The sequence below is a fragment of the Takifugu flavidus genome, chromosome 22 (assembly GCF_003711565.1).
Source record: "Takifugu flavidus isolate HTHZ2018 chromosome 22, ASM371156v2, whole genome shotgun sequence".
In the NCBI taxonomy this organism is placed as follows: Eukaryota; Metazoa; Chordata; class Actinopteri; order Tetraodontiformes; family Tetraodontidae; genus Takifugu; species Takifugu flavidus.
In genome coordinates, this window is record NC_079541.1 from 4,253,519 (window position 1) to 4,276,290 (window position 22,772).

General features: G+C 44.2%; 3 protein-coding genes across 5 annotated transcripts; 2 read left to right on the forward strand and 1 right to left on the reverse strand.

The window, feature by feature from the left end:
* Positions 1-31: 31 nt before the first annotated feature.
* klhdc10 (kelch domain containing 10) lies at positions 32-3,973 on the reverse strand. 2 transcript variants are annotated; one of them, XM_057023005.1, is made up of 9 exons: positions 3,719-3,973; positions 2,777-2,998; positions 2,530-2,684; positions 2,293-2,441; positions 2,128-2,212; positions 1,993-2,059; positions 1,881-1,928; positions 1,645-1,784; positions 32-1,558 (listed from the first exon to the last, which is right to left on the reverse strand). In XM_057023005.1, the coding sequence occupies exons 1-9, from the start codon at positions 3,807-3,809 to the stop codon at positions 1,349-1,351; spliced, it is 1,167 nt and encodes a 388-aa protein (XP_056878985.1). In that variant the 5' UTR covers positions 3,810-3,973; the 3' UTR covers positions 32-1,348. The 2 variants fall into 2 exon arrangements, with proteins under 2 accessions (XP_056878985.1, XP_056878986.1); XM_057023006.1 differs by having other exon boundaries at positions 3,734-3,965.
* zc3hc1 (zinc finger, C3HC-type containing 1) lies at positions 3,972-7,649 on the forward strand. The gene is made up of 10 exons (XM_057022998.1): positions 3,972-4,473; positions 4,921-5,022; positions 5,143-5,294; positions 5,382-5,465; positions 5,551-5,678; positions 5,798-5,937; positions 6,111-6,357; positions 6,454-6,654; positions 6,853-7,062; positions 7,142-7,649. Exons 1-10 carry the CDS (start codon positions 4,340-4,342, stop codon positions 7,211-7,213), a joined length of 1,470 nt encoding a protein of 489 aa, XP_056878978.1. The 5' UTR covers positions 3,972-4,339; the 3' UTR covers positions 7,214-7,649.
* Positions 7,650-8,368: 719 nt separating this feature from the next.
* ube2h (ubiquitin-conjugating enzyme E2H (UBC8 homolog, yeast)) lies at positions 8,369-21,588 on the forward strand. Of its 2 annotated transcripts, XM_057023010.1 has the most exons (7): positions 8,376-8,652; positions 15,605-15,681; positions 16,434-16,508; positions 16,592-16,631; positions 17,220-17,272; positions 18,038-18,166; positions 18,299-21,588. In XM_057023010.1, exons 1-7 carry the CDS (start codon positions 8,600-8,602, stop codon positions 18,421-18,423), a joined length of 552 nt encoding a protein of 183 aa, XP_056878990.1. In that variant the 5' UTR covers positions 8,376-8,599; the 3' UTR covers positions 18,424-21,588. The 2 variants fall into 2 exon arrangements, with proteins under 2 accessions (XP_056878991.1, XP_056878990.1); XM_057023011.1 differs by lacking the exon at positions 18,299-21,588 and having other exon boundaries at positions 8,369-8,652; positions 17,220-17,443.
* The last annotated feature ends 1,184 nt before the right edge of the window (positions 21,589-22,772 follow it).

Below are 22,772 nucleotides of genomic sequence, written 5' to 3' on the forward strand. Positions count from 1 at the left end.
ATGAGGTTGTTTGTCATATGAGGGGGATATATACAGAACATAATTTTTATTCACAGTATTGCAAAACAAAGGTCACACAAGCTGTTTTGTACACTTAAAAACTGTCCAGGAGTTGCTTACACACGAATGTGCAATGTACTTTGATAGCCAGAACTTAAAATGCAAGAACACATCCCTCATATTCGCACTTTAACTTAAAAATTTGGCATTAAATTAAAGAAAAGTTCTGCTGGGGGAAAAAACTTCTGAAGATTAAATGCTGCCCCCGGGTGGTGAGTCCATGTAACGTGTAAATTATAGTGGCCCATCGAACAACCAACATTCTGCCTAATTTTTTCAAATTCCAACCTGACAAAAGACTTTCAAAGGCACTGCAGTTTAATCACACTTATGCAGGAGACTATGTACTTGGATTAGATGGAACAGCATTTTGTGCACTAATATATTAAACGAATTTCAAAGAGCACCAAATTCAGTGATGCATGGTTTGGCATACAGATGAATATGTCTTCGAACAACTGTTACAATATGTTAGGTCAAGGATGAGATGAACTTTCCTGACACACTAATGGAAATACCATCAGTATTTCTGCAGGTTTCAGCTGATTAAGTAATCCAAGATTCAAGTCATTTGAATGAAAGGCCCTCATAATAAATGTTCCATTTGACCCTAAAGAAGTACTGCCAGGTTAAAACAGTGGTGAGATTCAACTGAGAAAAATACACAGGACCTAAAAACCACCTGGAAAATTTACAAAACCAATACGAGTATGAGCAGTAAAAATCTGAGACTTTTATTAAATTGGCTAAAATTTGCAAGAACACCAGTTTGTCATTTGGAAAAACCACTGTACCCTTGAAAGAATCTGATTATAGGATCAAAAGACCTCAAACGTTAGACAACGTGTGCAAACGGCAATATCAGGTGAGAAAAGAAAACAAGGCTTGAGCTGTTGTTTTTTTAAAATAAATATACAGGTGTACTTTCTTCCTTCCGCACGATATTTAAAATTAATACAGGTTGAGTTAAAAAGCAAAATAACTCCAGCTGTGTTTGTGGGAGAGTGAGGAGAGAATTTCCTTTGACATAAAGGCATCAGGGACAGAAGTGGCGTGCCTGGGTAAAATCCATTAAACATTCCACGTTTATTTTCCCCATCACCGGATCTGCAGGAAATGACTGGCGGGGGGGGGGGGGGGGGGGGCATCCCATTGTTTTTGGTTTTAAGGCGGGGCTACATTAGGCAGCACAAGTGTTGCCATCGGCTGCATTCTGTGCTCATCATCATCTTATCACAGTCCAGCCCGTCCCCGACTGTCTGCCATCATCTGCAGACCAACTGCGCGCTTACTTCAAGCGTTCAATAAGTTCCTGTGTGAGGCCCAGGTTGAGCAGCTGCATGGTGGGGAGTGTGGACAAGTGAGGGAAATCCTGGAGGAGTTTTTCCCAGCACAGCTCCAAAAGGCTGGGCACAGAGAGCCAGATCTTAAAGAGAGAGCCAGTTCTTTTGTTCTCGTGGATGTTCACCACACCGCCATGGATGTACATGCAGCCGGCCTGGGGATGCAAGGAAACAGAGAGGTTTTAAAATGCATCGCATATGTGTGGCAATTCTTCTGAACAGGAGGTGGTGTGGCACTGACGGGGGTGACAGCAGCACAGTGGAAGTAGGCCGGCTCTGGCATCACTGCTGGTAATTTACTCCACTGAAACGTTAGCAGGTTGATCTTCCACAGATCGGCTAATATCAATTCGCCATTGTAGCCTCCACAGATAAATACATCTACAACAAGAGAAGGAAGAGAGGCCGAGTCACTGTTAAACACGTGCAAGGGGACCAAGGAAGGATCGGAGGAGCGGGTTTTGGAAAATTGCTCACCGTTTCGTATTTGTACACAACTATGACACCTCCTGGGAGCAGGGAAACCTAAAAAGTGCAGATAGTTAAGACTGGCTTTGAATTGGCTCAACTGTTAATGTGTTGAACTTACCTATTTTGTCATGAGGTTTGGTTGTGATCTCCTCCCACGAGTTGGTCTCCAGGTTATAAGCGTGGATCTGTTAAACGAGTTTAAATTATGCCAACTGAAAATGTGCCTATTTTTTTGCGTCACACGTGACAATACCTTGTCTAAAGGGTAAGAAGTCCAGGAAGTTCCTCCTCCCAAAATGTAAATCCGTTGTCCATCGTGTGCTATTTCATGTCTGTACCTAAAAACACACATCAGATGTTTTCCAACATGTCAGTGGGAAAACTAGCTACTTGCACACTCCGGCGCATTTAGGCTCACCGTTCTTCGGGAAGATCATCAGGGGTGTTGTTGGGCTTTAGATGCATCCACTCCCTGGTAGTCAGGTCCAGCCTGTGCAGGTCAGTGCTGTAAATGTAACCTGTTGTCCCTCCGAATACGTACAGGAAACCATTTATGATAACCATTGCCTGAAGAAGGATGGATACACTTGAGTTTAATGTTTTATGTTGTCATTTGATTCCACTAACTACTGGACAGGGTGATTTAGCAGGCCACCTGTCCGTAGATCCTGTTGGGCTTCTTTCCTCGACAATTGAGCAGCGACCAACGCTTGTACTTCACGTTACAGACATGGACGTCATTTCCATTGTTTTCGCCAAAGGGGATCCCTGTTCCTCCAAACACCAAGAGGTTGTTGCCATGTAAAACAGCTAAACCCCCCCCCCGAATAAACTCAGTGAGCAAACTAAAAATAACATACCAATGACTAAAGAAGAGAGCTACAAAAGGAAAAATGTTTTACCTGACATAGATGCCAGCTCTGTGGGCATGTAACCATCTGTCCGAATCTGCTGCCAGCAGCCTGTGGCAAAGTGGTACCGCCAAAGCTCCCTGAACAGTGGATAATCTTCATTCTCCGGGCCTCCTGACTCATCGTAATCAGGATTGTAACCTCCGAACACATACAAGTTAGTGTTATCAGCAACACAGCGATGCCCACTGCGGGCAGGGGGTGTACGATGATCTAGAGGGTGAGAGAATTGTCACGGCATTAGCAAAGCATGAAGACACAGACACGTAGAGGTATAATGCAGGTTAAATGCTGCTAAATTCAAGTTAAAACACCATAAAAGCCACAAGGTTATTAATTACTTCCTAAATTCTACCCGCCTTGATTCAAATTATAATCTTGACATATTTCCAGCCACTTTTACCTACATCTACTAAACCATTATGAAAAATCAACCACCACCAAAATTCTGGGCTGACTCATGCTAGGATGAGATACTTATATTTCCTGCTTGGCTGAGCTCGAACCCTAGCAATACTCTGATTCAGACACCTCAGGAAATATTTCTTCTCCCAAGGTTTTCCGATTCCAAGTCAAACGCCTCTTTAAGGTGAGTGCAAGTTAGCAAAACATTCCGATTCCTATATATCTAAAATTAGTTCTACAGCTCAGACACAGGCATTCATACTGTGGCAGAATGGTTCTCTGTGAGATATATTAATTGTAATTATCACCTGCATTATTATTAAAATCAAATATGCAACAATAACAGTAATTTGGATGCTAGCTCGAACATTAGCGTAGCTGTGTCGTTTGAATAAGTCACCTTTTTATTATGGATCATTATCAAAACACTACATGACTATCGGTCATATTATGCTTATTATGAATGCAATGGCTGGCAAATGTGTCAAACCCAATGTTTAACGTGTCTAGATAAGGCTGTTGACTGACCTGCTAACGTCTCACCATGCAGTGGCCTGCCTGACAGCTTCTTGAATTTATTTAGCTGGTCTGTACTGCGAGCACTCTCCCAACCAGACATCGTTTCGATACAGCCCAGTCCCAAATGATCTTTCCTCAAATACAGGACATCTCCTTAAGCGCTGATCGACCATTATAACTCATAACCGCTCTCACTTGCTAGCCATTCGCAAACATTACCCTACTGTCGCAAGTCTTTTGATCAATCAGAAGGCTCGTTGTGATGACGTCACGTCCGTCGCCCTGGGCGAGACCCCGCGTGTCAACAGACGTCGTTCCGATTGTGACACTGCTGAGGCCTTATTTAAATGACTTAGACATTTAAATGGAATCTGAATGGTCTTTAATTAGTTAATGGGATTATAATTGCTACGTCCGGCAACTCACTAAAGACAAGCGCAGTTCTTGATTTGTATTGTTAATTTCTGGCGAAAACCGAGGGACATAAATTGTATCTAAAATTCTAAACCAAATAAATAACATATATTACATTTTCTAATTTGATTAACTATTTTGTCAATACGGAACTGTTAACGTTTCTTAAAGCGGAACCAATGGTTTTCCTTTGTTTTCCGGGGAGCATTGTTGATCATGGCAACACTTGGCGGTAGCGTTGACGATAGCCTCGGAGGTTTACACCAACATATGGCGTCTTTGGTATCGCCAGAAAAGGTTCGAGATCTCCTGAATGATGGGATTTTATCACCAGATGTCGACAGTAAAAGGTACATTTTTCTCCTTTTAAAAGAGCCGGTGGAAATGTTAAGAATAGCTGCTGTGGTTAGCCGCTTAGCTCCATGGGTTCGCTATATTAATTAAGGCAAATTCCGTACTTCTTGAAATAATCAAATATATTATGTTCTATATTCACAAGGTTTTAGTTACAAGGGGAAAAAAACATATTCAGATTTGCTGAACGATTGGGAGTTTTGATTGAGTGGCTGCATGTTAATGAGCTTGGTGTTTTTGTGTGTGTGTGTGTGTGTGTGTGTGTGTGTGTGTGTGTTAGGAAATCAATCATTCTCTTAAATCCAAATTAACTGAATAGTTTATTAACCCCTTCAGTTAATTACGTGTTTAAATGTTGTGGAAACGATACATCTGCATGTGGCTTTACAATTCATGTAAAGTATAAGCTAATAATGAAGACAAATTCTTTTTGTGGATTTCAGAGCTCAAACTGATTCGTCGGCTGTGGAAGTTAAAGGTGACACTCAGGCACCCTGTGAAGCAACAAACAAAGAAGGTTTCTTTTCAAGAGTGGAATCCTATTCCATATCCTTTTACACCCTTGCATAGAATATAAGGTTTTGCGGGCTTCTCCATTACAGGATTACAGGAGCGGTGATGAATCACTTGTTTAATTTTTGAGGGATATTTTCCTTAGCATTGCACTGTGCAAAATGGGCTGCCAAACCCCGCGTCCTCTCTCCCCTAATGTGTGCCAGATATGGCTGGATCAACGTTGGCTGTGATATGCTCAAGTGTTCCAGTTGCCAGGCTTTCCTATGTGCATCACTTACACCAGCTTTAGACTTTGAGAAATGTGAGCCACTAACAATGAAAAAGACAATTCTTTATGTCATTACAGCAAGTGCCCCGAAAAAATATAAATTTGATTTTGACGTTTTAGACGAGTCCCGCATTGCAGAAATATCAAAGCAGCTTCAAACACAGCATGAAAAATTTTGCCCCTGGCCTGATTTACCCTGCCCAGGTAGGAGTAAAAAAAATCTGCTTGCATATATTTACATTGATCTTTAAATATATGATAGTCATTGTGAATATTGGTATTATTTCAGAGAGGTTTTGGCTCATTCCTTCCAGTGAACCATCAGTCCTTCTAACAGCCTTTCTGGCGCGTTTCAAGAGCACCTGTCTTCTGGGACAGCAGCTGCCAGCACTAAAGTCAGACCAGCTGAAGTCTATGGTGAGGCAGTAGAAGAATGGTTGCATTTTGGATACTTAAAAAGTCCCTTTAAAAAATATGTTGAATGTTTTGGGCCTTTGTTAAATATTTTCCTCTTATCTACAACCTTTTTCTTGCAGTCGCTTACAGAAGATGTCGTAAGCCTTTTACTGCAGCTGATTGATGAAGAACAGAAAAAAAAGGGAGAGACTTCATGTACCGAACCTTTGACTGTCCAAGTGGCTGCCTGCATTGTTGCTCTTTGTGGCTGGGCTGCGAGGTATTAATAAAGTTCGATTTTTCAAAATAAAACAATTAAATCTTCTTGTTGGAGGTAGTAGTGGGGCAAGCTAATAGTGGATGTGACAAGAAATATGAAATTAAATGGAAATGCACCATATCTGAGGAAGAGATCTGAACCAAGTTATTACTTTTTCTTTTCTTTTTTTTTAGCCCATCTCTGCAAACTATGAATCTACCCATCCTTACCTGCTCATACTGTATGCGCAAGGTTGGCTTGTGGAACTTTTACCAGATGGAGGGGACAGGAGATGGAGATGAATCGGCTCCTGCATCAGGTCCTGTTTCTTCAGCAACACCTGAGGTCCAGGATGATGAAGCAGCTTCCACATCATCTGCTCCTGCAACAACTCCACGGCGCATGAAACTGAGAAGCCAGGACACCACGCATCCCAACCAGGCAGGCATTAACCATAAAACCTTAGATTACATGTGTGCCTTTAACAATTTTATAACGAAACAGGTGATCTTAGTCAGTCAATGGTATGTGTTACAGGGTAATGGAACTCCCTCTCTTGTGGCTTTGCGTGCTCGAAGTGGAGACACACCAATCCCCTGTGAAGAGTTGTCAAGTCCCTTGACTAGGGGCAAAAGGATCGCTCGAAACAGAGGACAAGGGGAAAACCCTGGGGCCGATTCCTCTGGCACCCTGCCTCCTCTTCCGAAACGGCTTTGCCTCTCATTAGTTGGTGGTCCTGTAAGAACCTCATTGACTCATAAATATATCATTCTAGTTCACCCTTGGTGTGAAACTTGCTGTGAAAATATATTTTGAATTAAATCGTGTTCATATATACATCACGAGGACATAACATTAGAACCAATGATTAATTTATGGTAGCTTTCATTTTTTGGAATGTTTTCTTTTTAAATCAGTGGTCTTCACTTATTTCAGGATGAAGTTCTGGACAAGAAGGAATTCAACCCCCTTGATCAGCACAGAGACTGGTGTCCTTGGATCTCTATAGGAAAAGAGAATATGGATCCTGAAACGGTCTCCTGTTTTAGTGGAGTTGTATCATATCATCAGCAAGGCTGGAAGGCTGTTCTAGATCTCCTCATACCGATCAAGAACTCCAACTCTGTAGAGGATGAACCACCACAGGTAAGTGTTATGGGTGGAGATGCCTTTTCTGTCACATAACTGGTTTTAAACATTATTTTCCTTCTCTTTTTCTCCTCAGGGACTTTGTGACAAGTCTGAAAGGGTTTTTGCGATATTCCGTCAGTGGCAGGTGTCGCCTTCATCTCAATAGACTGATTCCTTCAACATTGAAGTTGATGGAACACTCCTGTCAACATTTTTTGGCCAAGGATTCATTAAAGTGGATGCTGGCCCGTTCATGTTCTAGATAAGGGGACGACAGTTTGACTTTCATCTTTGAAGTTTCTCCCTCCGAACAGTTTAGCGTTTCAACACAAATGGATAAACTCAGCATATAGTTTAGGAGGTGCCTGTTTCCAGATTGTGAGAGAGGAAATTGTGCTGGAAAGGCATGGCATGTGAATAACTTATCATCCGATTAGCCGCAAAAAATAGATGCCGACCTTCTGCTATTGAGAGATCGTTATTTCTTTCTTGCTTGCTTATTGTGAGTATCAACAATGCCATGTCTTTTCACCGGAGTTTGTGTGCTTGTCTATCTCTAGAGCCTTTGAAAATTGGTGAATAAAATGCTCATCTGTTTTTAACACATGGTTTTCTGTTGATATTGTAGTTTGACAAAACTAGATTTCAATGACATTTTAGTGAAGATGAGAGTGGTTGTAGGTCATTGTCTAGGAGGCTGGGCTGAGAAGCAGAGGGTTCTCGGTTCAAGCAGGAGGAGTTGTCAGGTAACCTTCAGAGCACTGCCAAAGTGCCCTTGAACAAATTATGGAATCCCCAAAAGCATGCATAGGGCCCTGTGAAGAGCCTGCCTTCACCCCTGTGCAGCTGGGACATGATCAAGCACCCTCCCTGTGATCACACAGTCTTCTTGAATTTTCTAACTACTATTTACTAAAGGGGGAAAAAAAGGCTAAATACAGAACTGAAAATTGATGTAAGTAAAATAAAGGCGGTAAATTGCAAAATAGTAAAACAAATATAAATATCCTTACTGTCACTCAATATGATTGATGACTCGGTAGTTGATGCCACACCTAAAATATGAAAGATAAATCAAGAAAAATATTTTAAAGAACAATTGTGCTGAAATTTTACTCAGCCTGCAGTCCAAAACCAATAGGTCAAATTCTTATTGAGCTTCATTACATTTAAGATTTTTGCTGCCACCTTCGGCCTCGTTTTCGAAAAAGTAGAAATTTAAAACGCAGTACTTCCGTTTTGGGATCACTTTTGAAACAGGAAAGCTAAACTACAAAAGCGACGTTTGCTTCTGGTCGCACAAATATGACGCAAGCCGCGGAGGGATTCTTGCATGTCAGATGTATAACGGTGGGAGACACTCAGTGAAAGCATAGGTCTAACGTTAGCTCAGGCACTGATTAGGGAGACGGTGAACTGTGAGGACGTCTTGCAGCAAACGCTTTTGAAAGCCAATGTTAGCTTTAGGATAGTACGGTTTGCTAGACTGTCTAGCGATTCGGAGGCTAGCTTTTAGTTTAGTTGGCGGTGCTCTTCAGTGGAAATAGAAAAAATGTCGTCTCCAAGTCCGGGTAAAAGGCGAATGGATACCGATGTGGTGAAACTGTATCCTTTACCAATATAAACAACAGTCTCGTCCGTTATGCTATGGCATTATATATTCAGAGAGTCAATATAGCCATGTTCTATGTATTCCATGTGCTGGTTATATATTTTTGTAAGCTACAACAGAAGGAAGTGGTTCATTGTGAATGATTGGGTTTTTGTGTAAACAACATTTGCTAGCAAACCCAAGTGTTAGCTATTTCTGTCCTGCGGACCTTCAATCGCTCTGGGACAGCTGTATTAGCTAATCGGAGCAGTTTGATCTTTTTTCGAGCTATATCCCAGTTGTTGCATCGTCTTATCTTTGTTTTAGAATTTATTGCAGCAGGCGAACGGGAGCTATCGTTTTTGGCGTTTCTTTCCCCTTGTTGCACCATCAAAATACCTGTCAGCGCTACACTACAGTATATTATTAATAGCGATTTGATGTCTTTGTCCAGTCTGCTATTGTCAGAGGACTTATGTCCAACTGCTCTCTACACGTTGTCACGGCTTGTTTACATAATGTAAGGCTAACGTCAACTGAAAACGCTGCTGTCTTTTGTTCCGCGTTGGCATTATTTCCTCAGGTTTAGCATTCCGACTCTTTGTCGCTCCGATTTGGAACACAACTGAGGGCTTTTGGGTTGTGTTGTCGGTCAGATTCCTTGGTATGTTACCCCAGAGAGCCGCTAATGTTGCTGGCTAGGCTGCTGGTTAATTTCAACATCAAAATGGCCACCTGATCTGTGTCTAACTGTACTTGTGTCTTCAGGCACATGTGTTGAAATCCAAGTCGCAGCACATTGAACAGTTTATTTCCTATTTCCTTAATAAGCAGCAGCTTTGGAAGTCAGCATCGGTTTAAGAACTGGCACAGCAGGGGGTTCTTAACTTAGTCGTTTTCTCACAGGAACTTTTCGGGAACATCAGAATGTGCAGTTTTCCAGGTCATTGTCACCTTGGATGGTCTTTTTTTGGACTGCAGATTGAATGCTCAGATTTAGGCTCGGTCTCGGAACCTGCTCTGGAGTGAATTACAGAGCGGGTTTCCTTTCCGTGCAATGTTCTAGAAAAAGAGTGTGAAAAGGTTGTCTTTGTTTTTGTCCTGGCCCAGTGGAAACCAGCTTAATGATTGGGTAGAGTGTTACTAGCCGGAAAGTATTGGAGGGAGGGACTTAAAACAGCTGATGGGATGGCAGTGCAGCTTAGTCAAATGTGTGGCTACAACTGGGCTGGGAAAGCAACCCCCAAACCAGGGGAAGTCGTCCAACTTCAGTGCTAAAAGAATGGTGTTTCTGTAGTTGAGTGTGTTGCTTGGTAATTCGAGGCTTCTAAAAAGATGAAGAAATGAGCCCATATTTCATAATGCATCACAGGACACCAGATTTCATATGTCTGCGTTTAGAACTGGACCTGCAGTTGGTGATATGGGTCATTTCGGTTCTACTCCGGGCGCGTTGGAGTTCTGCAACGTGCATCTTGTGGGTCTTTTTTTAGAGGCAATTGCAGCCATGTGAGAGTGGTGAAAGAGGAAGGATATGGGGTTTTGAGGGGTGCACACGCATAGATTACGCCCCCCCCCCCTCTCTTGGGGCGCAGGGCTGTTGGGCAAGAGCAGGTCCAGGGTATGCCATCTGCTCGATTCCATACAATGACCAGTGTGTTTTATGGCTGTGCGTGAGCAAGTGTCGGACAACTATTTCACTGTGTGGTTTATTTATTATTATTTGACTCGAGTCGGTACGGCTCCAGTGTGCCGGTTCCGTCCTTCAAGTTATGTCCCCACAGCAAAACTGTCTCTCCTTATAACTCAAACCTGAAACCCGCGCTCCCTCTTTGATGGCAGCCATTTCTTTCTTTTGCGCTGACACCTTGAGCACGTTAATTTGACACGTCCATCGGGATGATTAAAAGTAAACTGAGGCTTTCGTCCTCATAAATGCAAATATCGGAGTGACTTGGTTGTGTAGCATGGCTCGTTTGTTTTAAGGCAGACCGAATGGATGACATTTTACACAAGTGCTGGCATTTCTGAGGTGCACGTACGAGCATGAGTGCTCTTAGTTGCATGTATTCATCACTGGACTGCTTTCAAGCTGTAAGCTACTGGAATTTGAGCACAGATTACAAAGGCCTAAGCCTTTTTTTGACACAAGCTGTTGTGCGCACCCTTCTACATGGAGAAGAGTCGCATAGAAAAGGAATGTTGTGGAATTATCAGTGAAATAGGTCATACTAATGAATAACCCGAAGGTTGCACGTCACATCGAGTATTTTAGGTAAGAGATAACAGGACTCCCAGCCAGGTCCGAGCTTTATCTACTCTCTGCTTGGCGTTTCGACCTCTTTGTGCCCTTGTGACATGACATCCATACAGCATCAGCTTTTGTGTGACCTATTCAGGGCAGACCCTGTGAACTCCACCTCCTGCTGCTGTGTCAGACTGTGACACGCGCTCACGGGCAGCCTGGCGTGGCCCAGCACCCTCGCCGCCGCTCTCCACATGCTAAACGCGCTTTAGCGGAGCGACGTAACCAGTGTTTTATTTGCCTGTTTGAAAGGGAGCATGCCGGAGGGCAAAAATGGGGAATGCTCTGGTCTAATGATGGCATTTTCCAAAGCCTTGTTTTTTATGATGCTGTGGTTGAAATGACTTTATATCCTTGGCCAGACAGAAGCTAAGAAGGATTTTCTCTACTTTTGAATTGGGACGACAGAAAGGAACATATGTTGTGTGTGTCTATTTATAGACCTTCAAATGACATGTTCTATCATTTTAAATCTACGCTGGGCTGATTGGTGACAGGATTTCACATCCGCCTATTTTTCTCCCTTCATTTTAGCCTTATTTTCTAGATTGGCCAAATTTGTTGTCATTTTGGGTTCATGTTTAATTCGTTAATGGGGGTCAGACGCTCACCAAGATAGATCGATTGTGAGTGAAGGTAATTTGGGGGTCCCATCTTGGAAAGTAGTTCAGTTATAGATGTTTCAGACAGTAGATTTGAGGCCCTCGGCTCAAACATTGACGCTTCCTGCACGCATGGCTGAGTTTCCTGAGAAAACAGGTGGACTAAAGTTCCTCTCTTTGTTTTAAATTAATTCTCGGTGCCACAGTCTCTTTGTCTGCCTTTTCTGTTGATGTGCCACTTATAACAATGTGATAATGGAAGAACGAAGGAGTGGTCATACTTCTGCATGCTAACTTGAGTACGACATAAAGAAATGTGGCCTCAAAAGGGCTGGGCAAACTCTCCACGCCCCGTAGGCCGCCTTCAACACTGTCTGATCTGTCTAATCTGCCCCCGTGCTTCTGGAGAAAGTAGATAAAATTAGCCAATGGTTTCTGTCCGTTTACCCAAATTCTGCTTCGTTAGCATTTCAACACGTTGGTACCGAAATTTACCTTTTGTTTTCCCCTGCCCTCCCCCTGCTCGGTGTCGTGTCCACAGTCATCTCGGTGTGTGAGCACACACACAATGATGCTGCCTTTGCTGTAAATTCAGTAACTGGCTGCGAGGAGCAGCTGAAGCTTCCGCTTCTGACTGCGGTGGGTGGGCAGAGGAGACAAAGAACTTAGCTGGCGCAACACCGCGCTGCTTCGGTTAACACACGGGGAGATAGCCATCAGCTAACACTCTGGAGCCGCTCCTGTATTTAATTAAATTCCACACTGCCACAGGATATTGATAAAGGAGTAATATGCTATTAATTAAAAATGGATTGGGGTAATTTTCCCTTTTTTGTATTTCTAGTCTGATTGTTGATGTGACAGTTTTCAAAAGCATCATTATGATGTTGATATGATTGGCTCATCCCAAAGGTATTTATCTCAGTGGGGGATTTTATGTCTTTATTTTTTGCACAGTCTAATTACACTGAAGCTCTTACAGTGTAATTGTACAGGAAAAATTACACATGCATAAAATAATGCAAATGTGTTGCTGTATTTGCGTTTTCTTACAGGCGGTTATTAGTCTGACATTAGAGTGGAAATAAAGCAGTGGTTTCTGGGTGTTTAAAGAATGTTTGTGCATTCATTCATCCACACAGAACGTGTTCACCTACTGAGGGTTTGTTATTTGGTCCATGGTATCAAGTGTTGGCTTAGCATTAAAACGGCTGAAATCACGCTTTCATTTGCTCGGCAAAAGGTTCCCCCGGCAAGCAGCTGCTTGTGTTTTCAGGCCCGTGAATGTAGTGAGTACACACACCAATGGCAGCCGCCCCCCCCCCCACCACCACCACTTGATGGGTTGTCATCACCTCGCTGATTTAGGTGCAGAGACTTTGTTTCTCATTGCGAGAATTTTCTTAGAAATAGAATGGATGCTGGTAATGCCGAGCAGCTGAACATGTCTGCCTTTGGTACAGACGCTGTTTTGGGGCTGCACAGCTCCGAGGAAGCCTGCTCGCTGCACCCAGAGCACTCTCTATACTGTATTTCCTGCCTTTTATCTGCAGAGCTTTGATTGTACATGGTTACCTTCAGTGAAGTTCAAATGGTGAGCTGACTCTGCTGCCTATATATTTCTCCTGGTGTCATTTATTGCACTTATATTTTCTCACTTTACATGTCATTTAGCATGTTTCTGCAGGGGGAAAAGCCGTTTATGTTATGTTAATGCTACGAGGATCTTTGGCTACTCTTTTACAGCTTCTATGAAAGAGCTCCTCATGCAAATTGAGTATGAATGTGGCACCTATGTCTACCTATGAACGTAGGGGGGGCTGGAAAAGCGACAGGAAAAGAACAGGTTAGCCAAGTGTAAAAAATTAAAAAAAATTTAAAAAAATAAGAGGGGTAAGGGTACAGCAGATTTCCTGGAGTCCGTGTCATTCATGGCGTCAGATCTTCCAGCCTGGCTTCATCAGCATTCATCGTGTTTCAGCTCTTTTGTTTTCTCCTCATTATTCCTGCCTCTGATTTGGCATCGCTGTCTTGTTTCTGCTTTCATTTTTATTCTTGAGCGACATCGCTCCGCACTCTTTAATCTCCCAACCCTGACCTCATCTGCCCCCTCTTTCCCTCCCACAGCCCACCGATTGGGGACTCTTTGTGTCGCCCATCTTGAGATTCATTTCTTGGCCTTCAACCTCAAAATTTAATCCCAATAACATCCAAATTCCGCGTGTGTTATTAGATCATTTAATTTGCCTCTGCTGCTAATTCCCAGCCAGGAGTGCTTAAATGGATTACCTGGACGCTGGAGTCATCAGCAGATGGTCATGCGATATTTAAAGTTGGTCTGCGTGCACGTTTTGTATAATACTGTACATGAAGCTCTATTGGAGAATTCTGTCAGAAGTCTCAAGGCTGATGCTGTTTTTCCATGCAAGGGTAATGAACGGATTTGGCCTTAAATAATCGAGCTCGCGCTCCTGTTTACCAGTCGGAGTGTGTGTATGTGTCCGACGAGGGGAGTATTTTAGCATAAAACGTGCCCGTTGTTCTCTGTCCCATGATGTTTGTTTTCCACACTTAGAGGTTGGTCAGGACTGGATATTTTTGTAGAGGGTCAGACGGGCACGGTGGCCTCAACGGCCCAGAATAAAAAGGCTGGACCACAGCGAGACACAGTGGACTGCATAGTTTCAGTTTAAACCCGTGAATAATCTTCATGGAGCAAAATACTGCTGACAGGAGCGATGAAGCAATGTTCGTTTTGAATGTGGTGTCTTCAGGGTTATCTGTGTGTGTGTGTGTGGGGGGGGGGGGGGTGTGTGTGTTCTGGACTGCAGATCAGATTAGAAGTGTTTGTTAAAGGATACTGACCCGATGCTTTCCACAGATTATAATTATAATAATCCAAGGTAGGGTGGTGGACAGATAATCACGGGCTTCAGAAGAGGAATGAACAAATGTTGATTTATTCCTCTGGGAAGCTTATTGTCTTTAAATTATGGAGCCAGACCGTTTATATTTTTTAACGAGTGCCTTTATTCGCGCACTATGGCCAATCTAAGTGCTCTTGCAGCGTAATATCTTCACTTGAGTCTGAAACTCTCACTTGAATGTGACGTTTGAATCGGCTAAATCCAAACCCTGTGATGTTACCCTGCCTGTTGTAGTTGAAATGACTTTTGGGCCATGTGACATCCATTAAAAATGTAGATAATAAGAAGTGCCGTAAAATTATAATGAGGCTGTTTTCCGTTTCCACCCTCCTGTGTCATCCTGGCCTCTGGAGGGAGTCACATGTTTGCTGATGAAGTCTTTAGATAGATTTGTTCCTGTAGCTTAAATCTGATGCAATGGCAGAAGTGATGTGATGACGAGCTGAATGTAGCATTATGGAGTGTAGCTGTAGTGTACCTCCCCCTTCCTCAACATTCCCCCTCCCTGCTGCACAGATAAACACACAATCCCTCTCATCAGCAACGTAACCACAGTTTGTAAGCATTGAATCGTCTGGACACCTTCCTGGTGCTTCTAAATGGACAGCCTTAGCCTGTTTAGCTAGCAGGCTAATGTGAGATTTCACCTTCTAGGCGTGCTGAGATCCTTCTCTGTCCACCAATGACGCGTTTTCCTCGCTGAAATCAGGTGTGCAATCTGTTCTTCGCAGACAAGTCGGTTGAGTCACACCTCGGCTTGGATTGGATCATTTGCTGGCCGCTGTGTGTCATGGAAAAAGGTTTTTTTTAACATCTTTCTCTGGGTTTCTGTCCTTTCCGGTGTGTTTTCAATTGGAAGGCTTTTCTCTCCTGCTGCACATCTGATTAATATGTTTGTATCTTCGTGACGTAAAACAAAGGTCAACGCAATCAGCGTTCTGATCCACTTCGCCCTCTCGGCTCCTACTCAGCGCGACGGATATTTATGGGATGTACAGCCTGACAAATTGGCCATGCGAGCGAATCAGTAGGGTCAGGGGTCAGAGCAGAATCCATGTGGAACTTTCATGCATTGATTGGTTTTCACGATGCGTCGGCCAGTTCCAGAAAGACTTCCTTAACCGTTCTCCAGCATCGAGAGCAAGCATGAAGTCACCATCCTCAGCGGACTCAATGAATTTGTAGTGAAGTTTTTTGGACCACAAGGAAGTAAGTGCCTCTTTTTTAAAGACCCTCCCCTTTTAACGAAATACGCAATATTTCTGTAAACAGCTTTTAAAGCAGACTCAGAAAACCAGCCAGCTCCCTGCATTTCATGTTTGGCTGAACTCTAATCTGAACCAAATGGCCATGAATGCTGGTTTGAGGACAGGCGGCACAAGAACCGTGGTCATTTCCTTTAGCTTGGAACACAGAGCAGGTCATCAGGCAGGCCAGAACAGTAAAGTGGGTTGAAAGCAGGCCCGAGGCCACAAAGTGTAAAGCAGGAGCCAAGCTTGTGGGGAATTTGGACCAGTGGCCTCCTCAGAAGGAAATGCTTGCTCCGTCCTCCACATCTGTGCTGCTAAAACAACGGGCGCTTAGCTCTCAGTGAAGGCAGGAAGTGGGCGTAAGGAGCCGTTCAGGGCGCCGTGCTTCTCCCCGGTTCATCCCCGGCGCGCAGCCTTCAGTCTGAAACGGGCACATGCGCTTCCCGTTACACGCGCAGCTATTCTGGGAGAACATCACACATTCACACAATCTCATTCCGTTCCTCTTTGATGTCGGCGTATTATGCGAAGTGATTTGGGGGATGAGTTCTCCGGGGCCGAACTGCATTCACTGCGTAAACCCGGAGAAAGTGGCACAGGAAAGTGTGTTTCTGGGAGGACGCAGGAGGCTGATTAATAGCTTATGTGACATTCATTGGCACGCGTGATGGATGGAAAAGGACTCGCTTCTGTCTGTTTTTGTGTGTGAAGCACCGTACGAGGGCGGCGTGTGGAAGGTGCGAGTAGATCTCCCGGAGAAATACCCTTTCAAATCACCATCAATAGGTAAGGAGCTTTACATCACGTGCATGAATACAAGATGTGTTGGCTCATGAGCTCTGTAATCTTCCCCTCTCCCTCTCTTTTAGGATTCATGAACAAGATTTTTCATCCGAACATCGACGAAGCGTGAGTCATCTGTCCTGTGTTTGAATTTCCTCACGTTTAGCCGTTTTCTTCTTCTCTTGTAGCGACGTAGCCTTTGTTAGCAGGAGTGGGGGGGGGGGTCCTCTTTTCTGTATTCTGGTCAGCTCACAGGTCAGACTGGCCTGCAGTGTGTAGAGACCATTAGGTCTAAGTATCCTCTTTCCTGTGAGAAGCTCTTATTTTTCCATTCTCACGTATGTTAATTAGAATCCCACTTTTTCTTTTTCTTTTTTTGGATGAACACAATGCAGCTTTATGAGGGTTTGTGTTGCCGAATCCGACAAAATGAAAGGAGCCGTCTCTTCCCTCGTGTTTCTCACTGCAGGGGAGTCTAAGATTTACGCATTTCAATAGGATAAAATCATTCCAACAGCTGGGAGAGGACGTGGTCTCTTGGATAGTTGCAGCGATGCGCTGTGTTTATCGGTGACACCGGCGTTGATCGGCTGTCTTTATGTCGGAACGTTTCTCTTCCCTGGAGACGGCTGCTAAAAACGCTCCTATTATCAGTCTCCGAGTGGTCGCCTTGAGTGTCGACTCATTAACTCTCCTTTCCTCTCGTTTTCCCAGGTCAGGGACGGTGTGCTTAGACGTCATCAACCAGACATGGACAGCCCTTTATGGTGAGCTGCTACTTCTCCCCATGTCCGTATCACGTTTCCCCCACCGGGGCCGATGCCATCACACGCAGTTCCGTCAGCGCTCTGTCACACGCGGTCACGCACGGCAGCGGCGCTGCACACTGCTAGCAGTAATCTTCTTACTGAAGGGAGGGAGCAGGGAGCGCTAACGAGGTAATACCCTCGCCCAGCAAGGTCAGAACACATTCGCTATCAGGGGGAATGATTTACAGTCCGTCAGCTGTGAGAGGCAGCAGCACGCTCACACACTCGGCGGCGGCGGCCGTACCTGCTATTTGTCACCCAGTTGCTCTTGTCAACGTCCGTTTGAAGCTTAATTTGTCGTCATATCCTCTCGGCTCCATTGACCGATATCAGTGGCTTTATGCTACTGTGGATGTTTTAATGCAGTGGAGTTGTGGATGTGGGTGAAATTAACCTTTTAATGGTCGCTGATGAGCAACGATGCAGTTGACTTGTTTTTCTTTTCTTTAATATACTAAACCGTTGGTAACAGTGACACCCAGTGGACGAGAGTGGGATTACAGGCGAGGTCCGCTCAGGATTCAGTCTTGCTCCCATGTAATTTTTGGTTGATAAATTTTTGGTTTGGATAAATGCATTTGGAAATATTTTCAACAATAATTTCCTATAACCTTTAATTGATGTTATTTTAGGTGGGAAAGTGGGGATTCAAGATGATGTCACACTGGTTAGATGTATTTATTAGTTGAACTTGTATTTAAATGGGTTCTTTTCTGTCCCCAGATCTGACCAACATCTTTGAATCGTTCCTGCCCCAGCTGCTGGCTTACCCAAACCCAATCGACCCTCTAAATGGAGACGCAGCTGCCATGTACCTTCACCGGCCAGAAGTGTACAAGCAGAAAATTAAAGGTGAGGCCACAAAAGAATATCAGATCAATTTGGAGATAAATGCAATTCAAATCTCCACCCCCCCCCCCTCCGCCCCAAAGTTAGCAGTCTTTTATGTGCGTTTTGATCGTGCGCTCGTGCTCCCCTTTCCAGAGTACATCCAGAAATATGCAACGGAGGAAGCACTGAAGGAGCAGGAGGAAGCAGCCGGCGACTCTTCATCTGAAAGCTCAATGTCTGATTTCTCAGAAGACGAGGCCCAGGACATGGAGTTGTAGTGATAGGAGGGCTCCCCCATCCCACCGCCCTCCTTTAACCCCTCCCCCCACCCCCACCCCCCCAGAGACTATATTTGATTTCCTAACCATAAGAAAGCAGACTTATAATATTCATATTTAAACAAGTTGATTTTTTTATTATTATTATTATTATTATTATTACTACTAAACAAGGATTTTTATGGATATCTAGCCTTTGGTGAGTTTGACACCCCTCCTTCTGTAGCTGTTTCTCCCAACACGGATGTCGCTACGGCTTTCGTGTTCTCTCCGCACCTCCTTCACATTTTTATGGTGTCATGTAGTCGAAGGCCCAGAACGTCCCTGTCAACCTCTCGTTCCTTTACCCGAGTTTTAAAATATACGCGGAAGATTTTAAAATGACCGTAGCCCAGTTAGTGTCTCCGCAGCACTAATATCATGAGCCGCTCGCCTCTCCGTGTTGTGGACACTTAGGTTTGCTTTAAAAATCGAAATATCCTAATACCAGTTAACATTGAACCACCCAGAAGGCTTCAGGCTCAGATTATTCATCAGCTTTTGTTACTTTGACAACCTGCTTCAAAACCAAGTCCGCCAGCTCATGACGTGCAGCTCGCAGGACCGGCTCTGTGACCGCATCCATAAAATGCCCCGGCACTTTTGGCGACCAGCTGCGGAGCGTACGGCGGTCACACGTTGGGCTGAAAATAGCGGAATTACCCTTTAAGAGTCAGAGCGTGCACGCGGCGTGCTGTACGTAGTTTCGCCGGGGGGAAAATCCAATTGAATTGAATGTAAAAAGCAACAAAAAGTCTGCTTTAATCTAAAATATTGGAGGAAATTTTTGTTTTTTTTCCTCTTTTTCTTTTTTTTTTTGTGCGACGGTGGGGGTCAGCACTTTTTTGATGTACAGTATCTACCTTGTACAGTGATTAGAGACGCCTCTGTAGCCTCGGGGGGAGCTCAAGGCCCCGAAGGAGCGCCGCTCACCCGGGCGACAGTCCGACTACCTAAAAGAAAACGCATTTCAGTAGGAATCAAAGGCTGGTTTTACGCACACTGTGGACCCTGAGCGGAGGGACCCTGGATCCTGTCACCCTCTCACCCCCCCCCTCCCCGATCACGAGTCTCTCTCTTCTGTGCCCGATGGGAGGGGAGGAAGGAACCCGCCGAAGAACCCCCCGTAAACGTGCTCCGCGTAAAGCCATGAAGCAGAAAAGCACATTGTTTTTACACCTTTTCCCTCCGCTTCCTGCGCCCTTAGTGGTTGAACACGTGGAGTTTACTTTAGTTACAGATAACCAGGCCGGGCCGAGGGGCTGCGGGCGCGTTAGCATCTAGACTAAGATAGTTAGACTTTTAAAGGCTCAGCTGTGAGAGACGCCATCAAAAGGACACAAATCACACTTCTCTTTGTCAAGCTGTGTTTTTGACATGTCGGAATAGTTAGTTTTTCTGGGTGTTGACTTCAACTTAACAACATGTGCTGTATGGCTGTATTACCGATAGGTTTAGCTAGTTTGGTATACTTAACCTGAGAAACATTCATCGCTCACTGGATTCTTTTGTTTTAATTAGTGTCTGTTGTGTGGTTATCTGTGCGATACTCCGTAGACGGCGCCTGCTCGTCCCCTTTCAGGAGAGTCGTGCACGGCAGTGATGTCGCGCTAGGGTGACCCGTAGTGAGCGCGCTAGCTGGAACTGTACAGAAAAGAAGGTCTGTGAGACATTTGAACGCAGGTTTTTCAGCATAGACCCCTCGGTAATTTCTTTTTTTTTTTAAAAAAATCATTCTCATTTCTGAGGTTTATAATAGCCTGCGTGGGATCATCCTCTCTCATTCAGACCAGAGGGGGTTTTGAATGTTGGCCTGGGGCGCCACAAAGGTAGCGTCTCGTAGGACGCAGCCATTTTTGAACCTTTGTGGTACTCGCCATGGTAACGGCAGTACAGAAGCGTGAATGTTTAACCCGGTGTACTGGTGACGCTGATGATCAGCAGCCAATCAGAAGCCCACAAACCTCTCCAATTGGTTTGTTGTGTTTATTTTTTCCCTTTGTCCCTATGCTGCCTAAATAGAGGCATTTTTACACTCTGGTCCAACTGGGTTTTTTGTTTCTTTTCTTTTAAGTAATTCCCTTCCTTAAATGGCTTTACATCGTGCAGTATTGTGCTTGGCTGCTGGAAGTGCAGTATGTCCTCATAAAAAAGCACACGATGCAGTGGTGCGACAGGGATTTTTATTTATTTTATTGTTTCAACAGGAGACCCTGAAAAGTAATGTTTGGTTCATGCGCATTTACCCAGAAACAAATGGATCATTAAGATTCAAAGTTTACAACCTCACAGTCGTCCACGAGAGCCCAATGACTAGCAAACACAAGAAAATGTGGAAATTGACTTTGCTCCCTTCCAGCTCTTCAGCCCTTAAGCCACACTTGTACTTGTACAGATTACTTTTTATTACTGTCATTATTATTTTTTCCCACAGTTTTAAACAGCAATTAAAGACAATCCCATCACTGTACTGGGAAGGAACACCGGGGCTTCTGTTTTATTTTTCTAAAGAACGCAGAAGGCCCGCTCCAGCATCGCAACTGTACCCACTCGCACCGCCACATCTGGACGCCAGGAAGGGGCCTCAGCTGTGGCGAAGGGACTGTCTCCATCCACCCAATGGACGTCCAGGGTCCACCCTCTCTTAAATCAGCACAGCCGCAGAGCACAGCACCCTGGCGCTGTAGTAACACCCTCCCTCCGTGTGTCGATCGTGTCTCCTCGTGCACTTGCATGCTCCTGGTGTGGAGTCGAGGCCTGCTCGGTGCACACCCCCCCCCATTCCTAATTTCGTCTCGTGCTTGCGTGGGTTTGTGCCCTGCGCTGGCCCTCCACTCGTGCCATCAGGGGCTTCCGCAGGCACACACAGCATGGAAAAAAAAAAAAAAGACAATTTTTTAAAAACAAAATTGTATTTGTTACTAGTGTGTGATTTATTTGGGGAAAAGGGTCCATCCTTGGTCTTATTTTATCACCCTTTTTGCCCTCTCTTTTTTTCTTTGCATTGTGAAGTGGGCATGCTTGTCAAAAGGACAAAATGCTCTCTATTAACAGGCTTATAATCTCAAATAGTTGTGTATAAAATGTTATAACTTCTTTTTTAATAAAACATTCAATGTGCATAAATGGTGCTTGTCTGGGGTGTTTATGTCAGACGTTATCTAGAAAACAAGAATGCATGTACGTTGTTAAAGAACTCACAACAAATTGTTGTAGTTTATAAGACTGTTCCGTTCAGAAAATGTATATTAGCATCACTTATTTACTTGAATGAAAGCAAAAGCTGTAATTCTAACAGATTAAAATTCTATGCTTTACAGATTAATCTGCTTTTGCAAGACTAGAACAATAAATATTGAACTGGTGTCCTTGAGTGAATAAAGCCTCGCGTCAATTCTAACAATTTTATATTACGAATATTATTATTTCATAGATCTATATGGTGTAATTCACCACTTATCCCACCAGGTGGCGATATACTACAAGCGCTTGCGCACCACCAGCAACCGTCTGATGGAGCGTGTAACATGAGAATCTGAAGAATACTCCAGTACTTCCCGTCTGATTGGTGGGCGATGAATGTCTGACTGTTGTTTGACTTCTATGCGTTATTTGAATGTTTGCACCCTTTGAATTGCCGCTGCAAAGTCAAATTTCCAGTTTTTGGGGGGGTAACCTTGCCGTCCAGCTTGCAGTTTCAGAGAAGCCAGGCGGGGGCGCTAGACTCGGCTAAAAGCCTCTCCCCTGATCACAGCAGGGGAAACTAAATGTTGTGACATAAGGCCGTGTAATCCCTTCTCCTCTGAAAAATGTATTCAGTCACGCAGCAATCTGTCTTTATTTCTAGAGCAGCACCGAGACATGAAATTACTCCACAGCTTGGGTGAATGACATGATTATTTTTCCAGTGAGTTGAGCGCCGCCCCCTGTTGCATCACCGCCTTCATTTTTCTGTCATATCCAAGAATTCTAGTCAAGAAAATCCCTGTAATCAAGCCAGCTGAATGACAAAAGTACTTGATAACAAAAAGAGCCTTTCTTTTTAACTAATATCTGACTTTGCAGTCAGTCCACTCCAGTTCAACTAAACGGTCTCACATCAATAGAGGATGGAGAGGAGAAGGGAGGGGATCTAGTCCTCCAGTCTTGACCTCCAGGAGTCCAGCAACCTGAGAGTCTCAATGAAATATTTAGAGCTTCTGTTTTATCTGCAGTGAAAGGCCTCCATGACGTAATGCTGCGCTCGCCCATTGGCCCCGCTGGAGCGCGGTGGTCAGGTGACCAGTGCTGCTGTGGCCTTTTAAGGCATT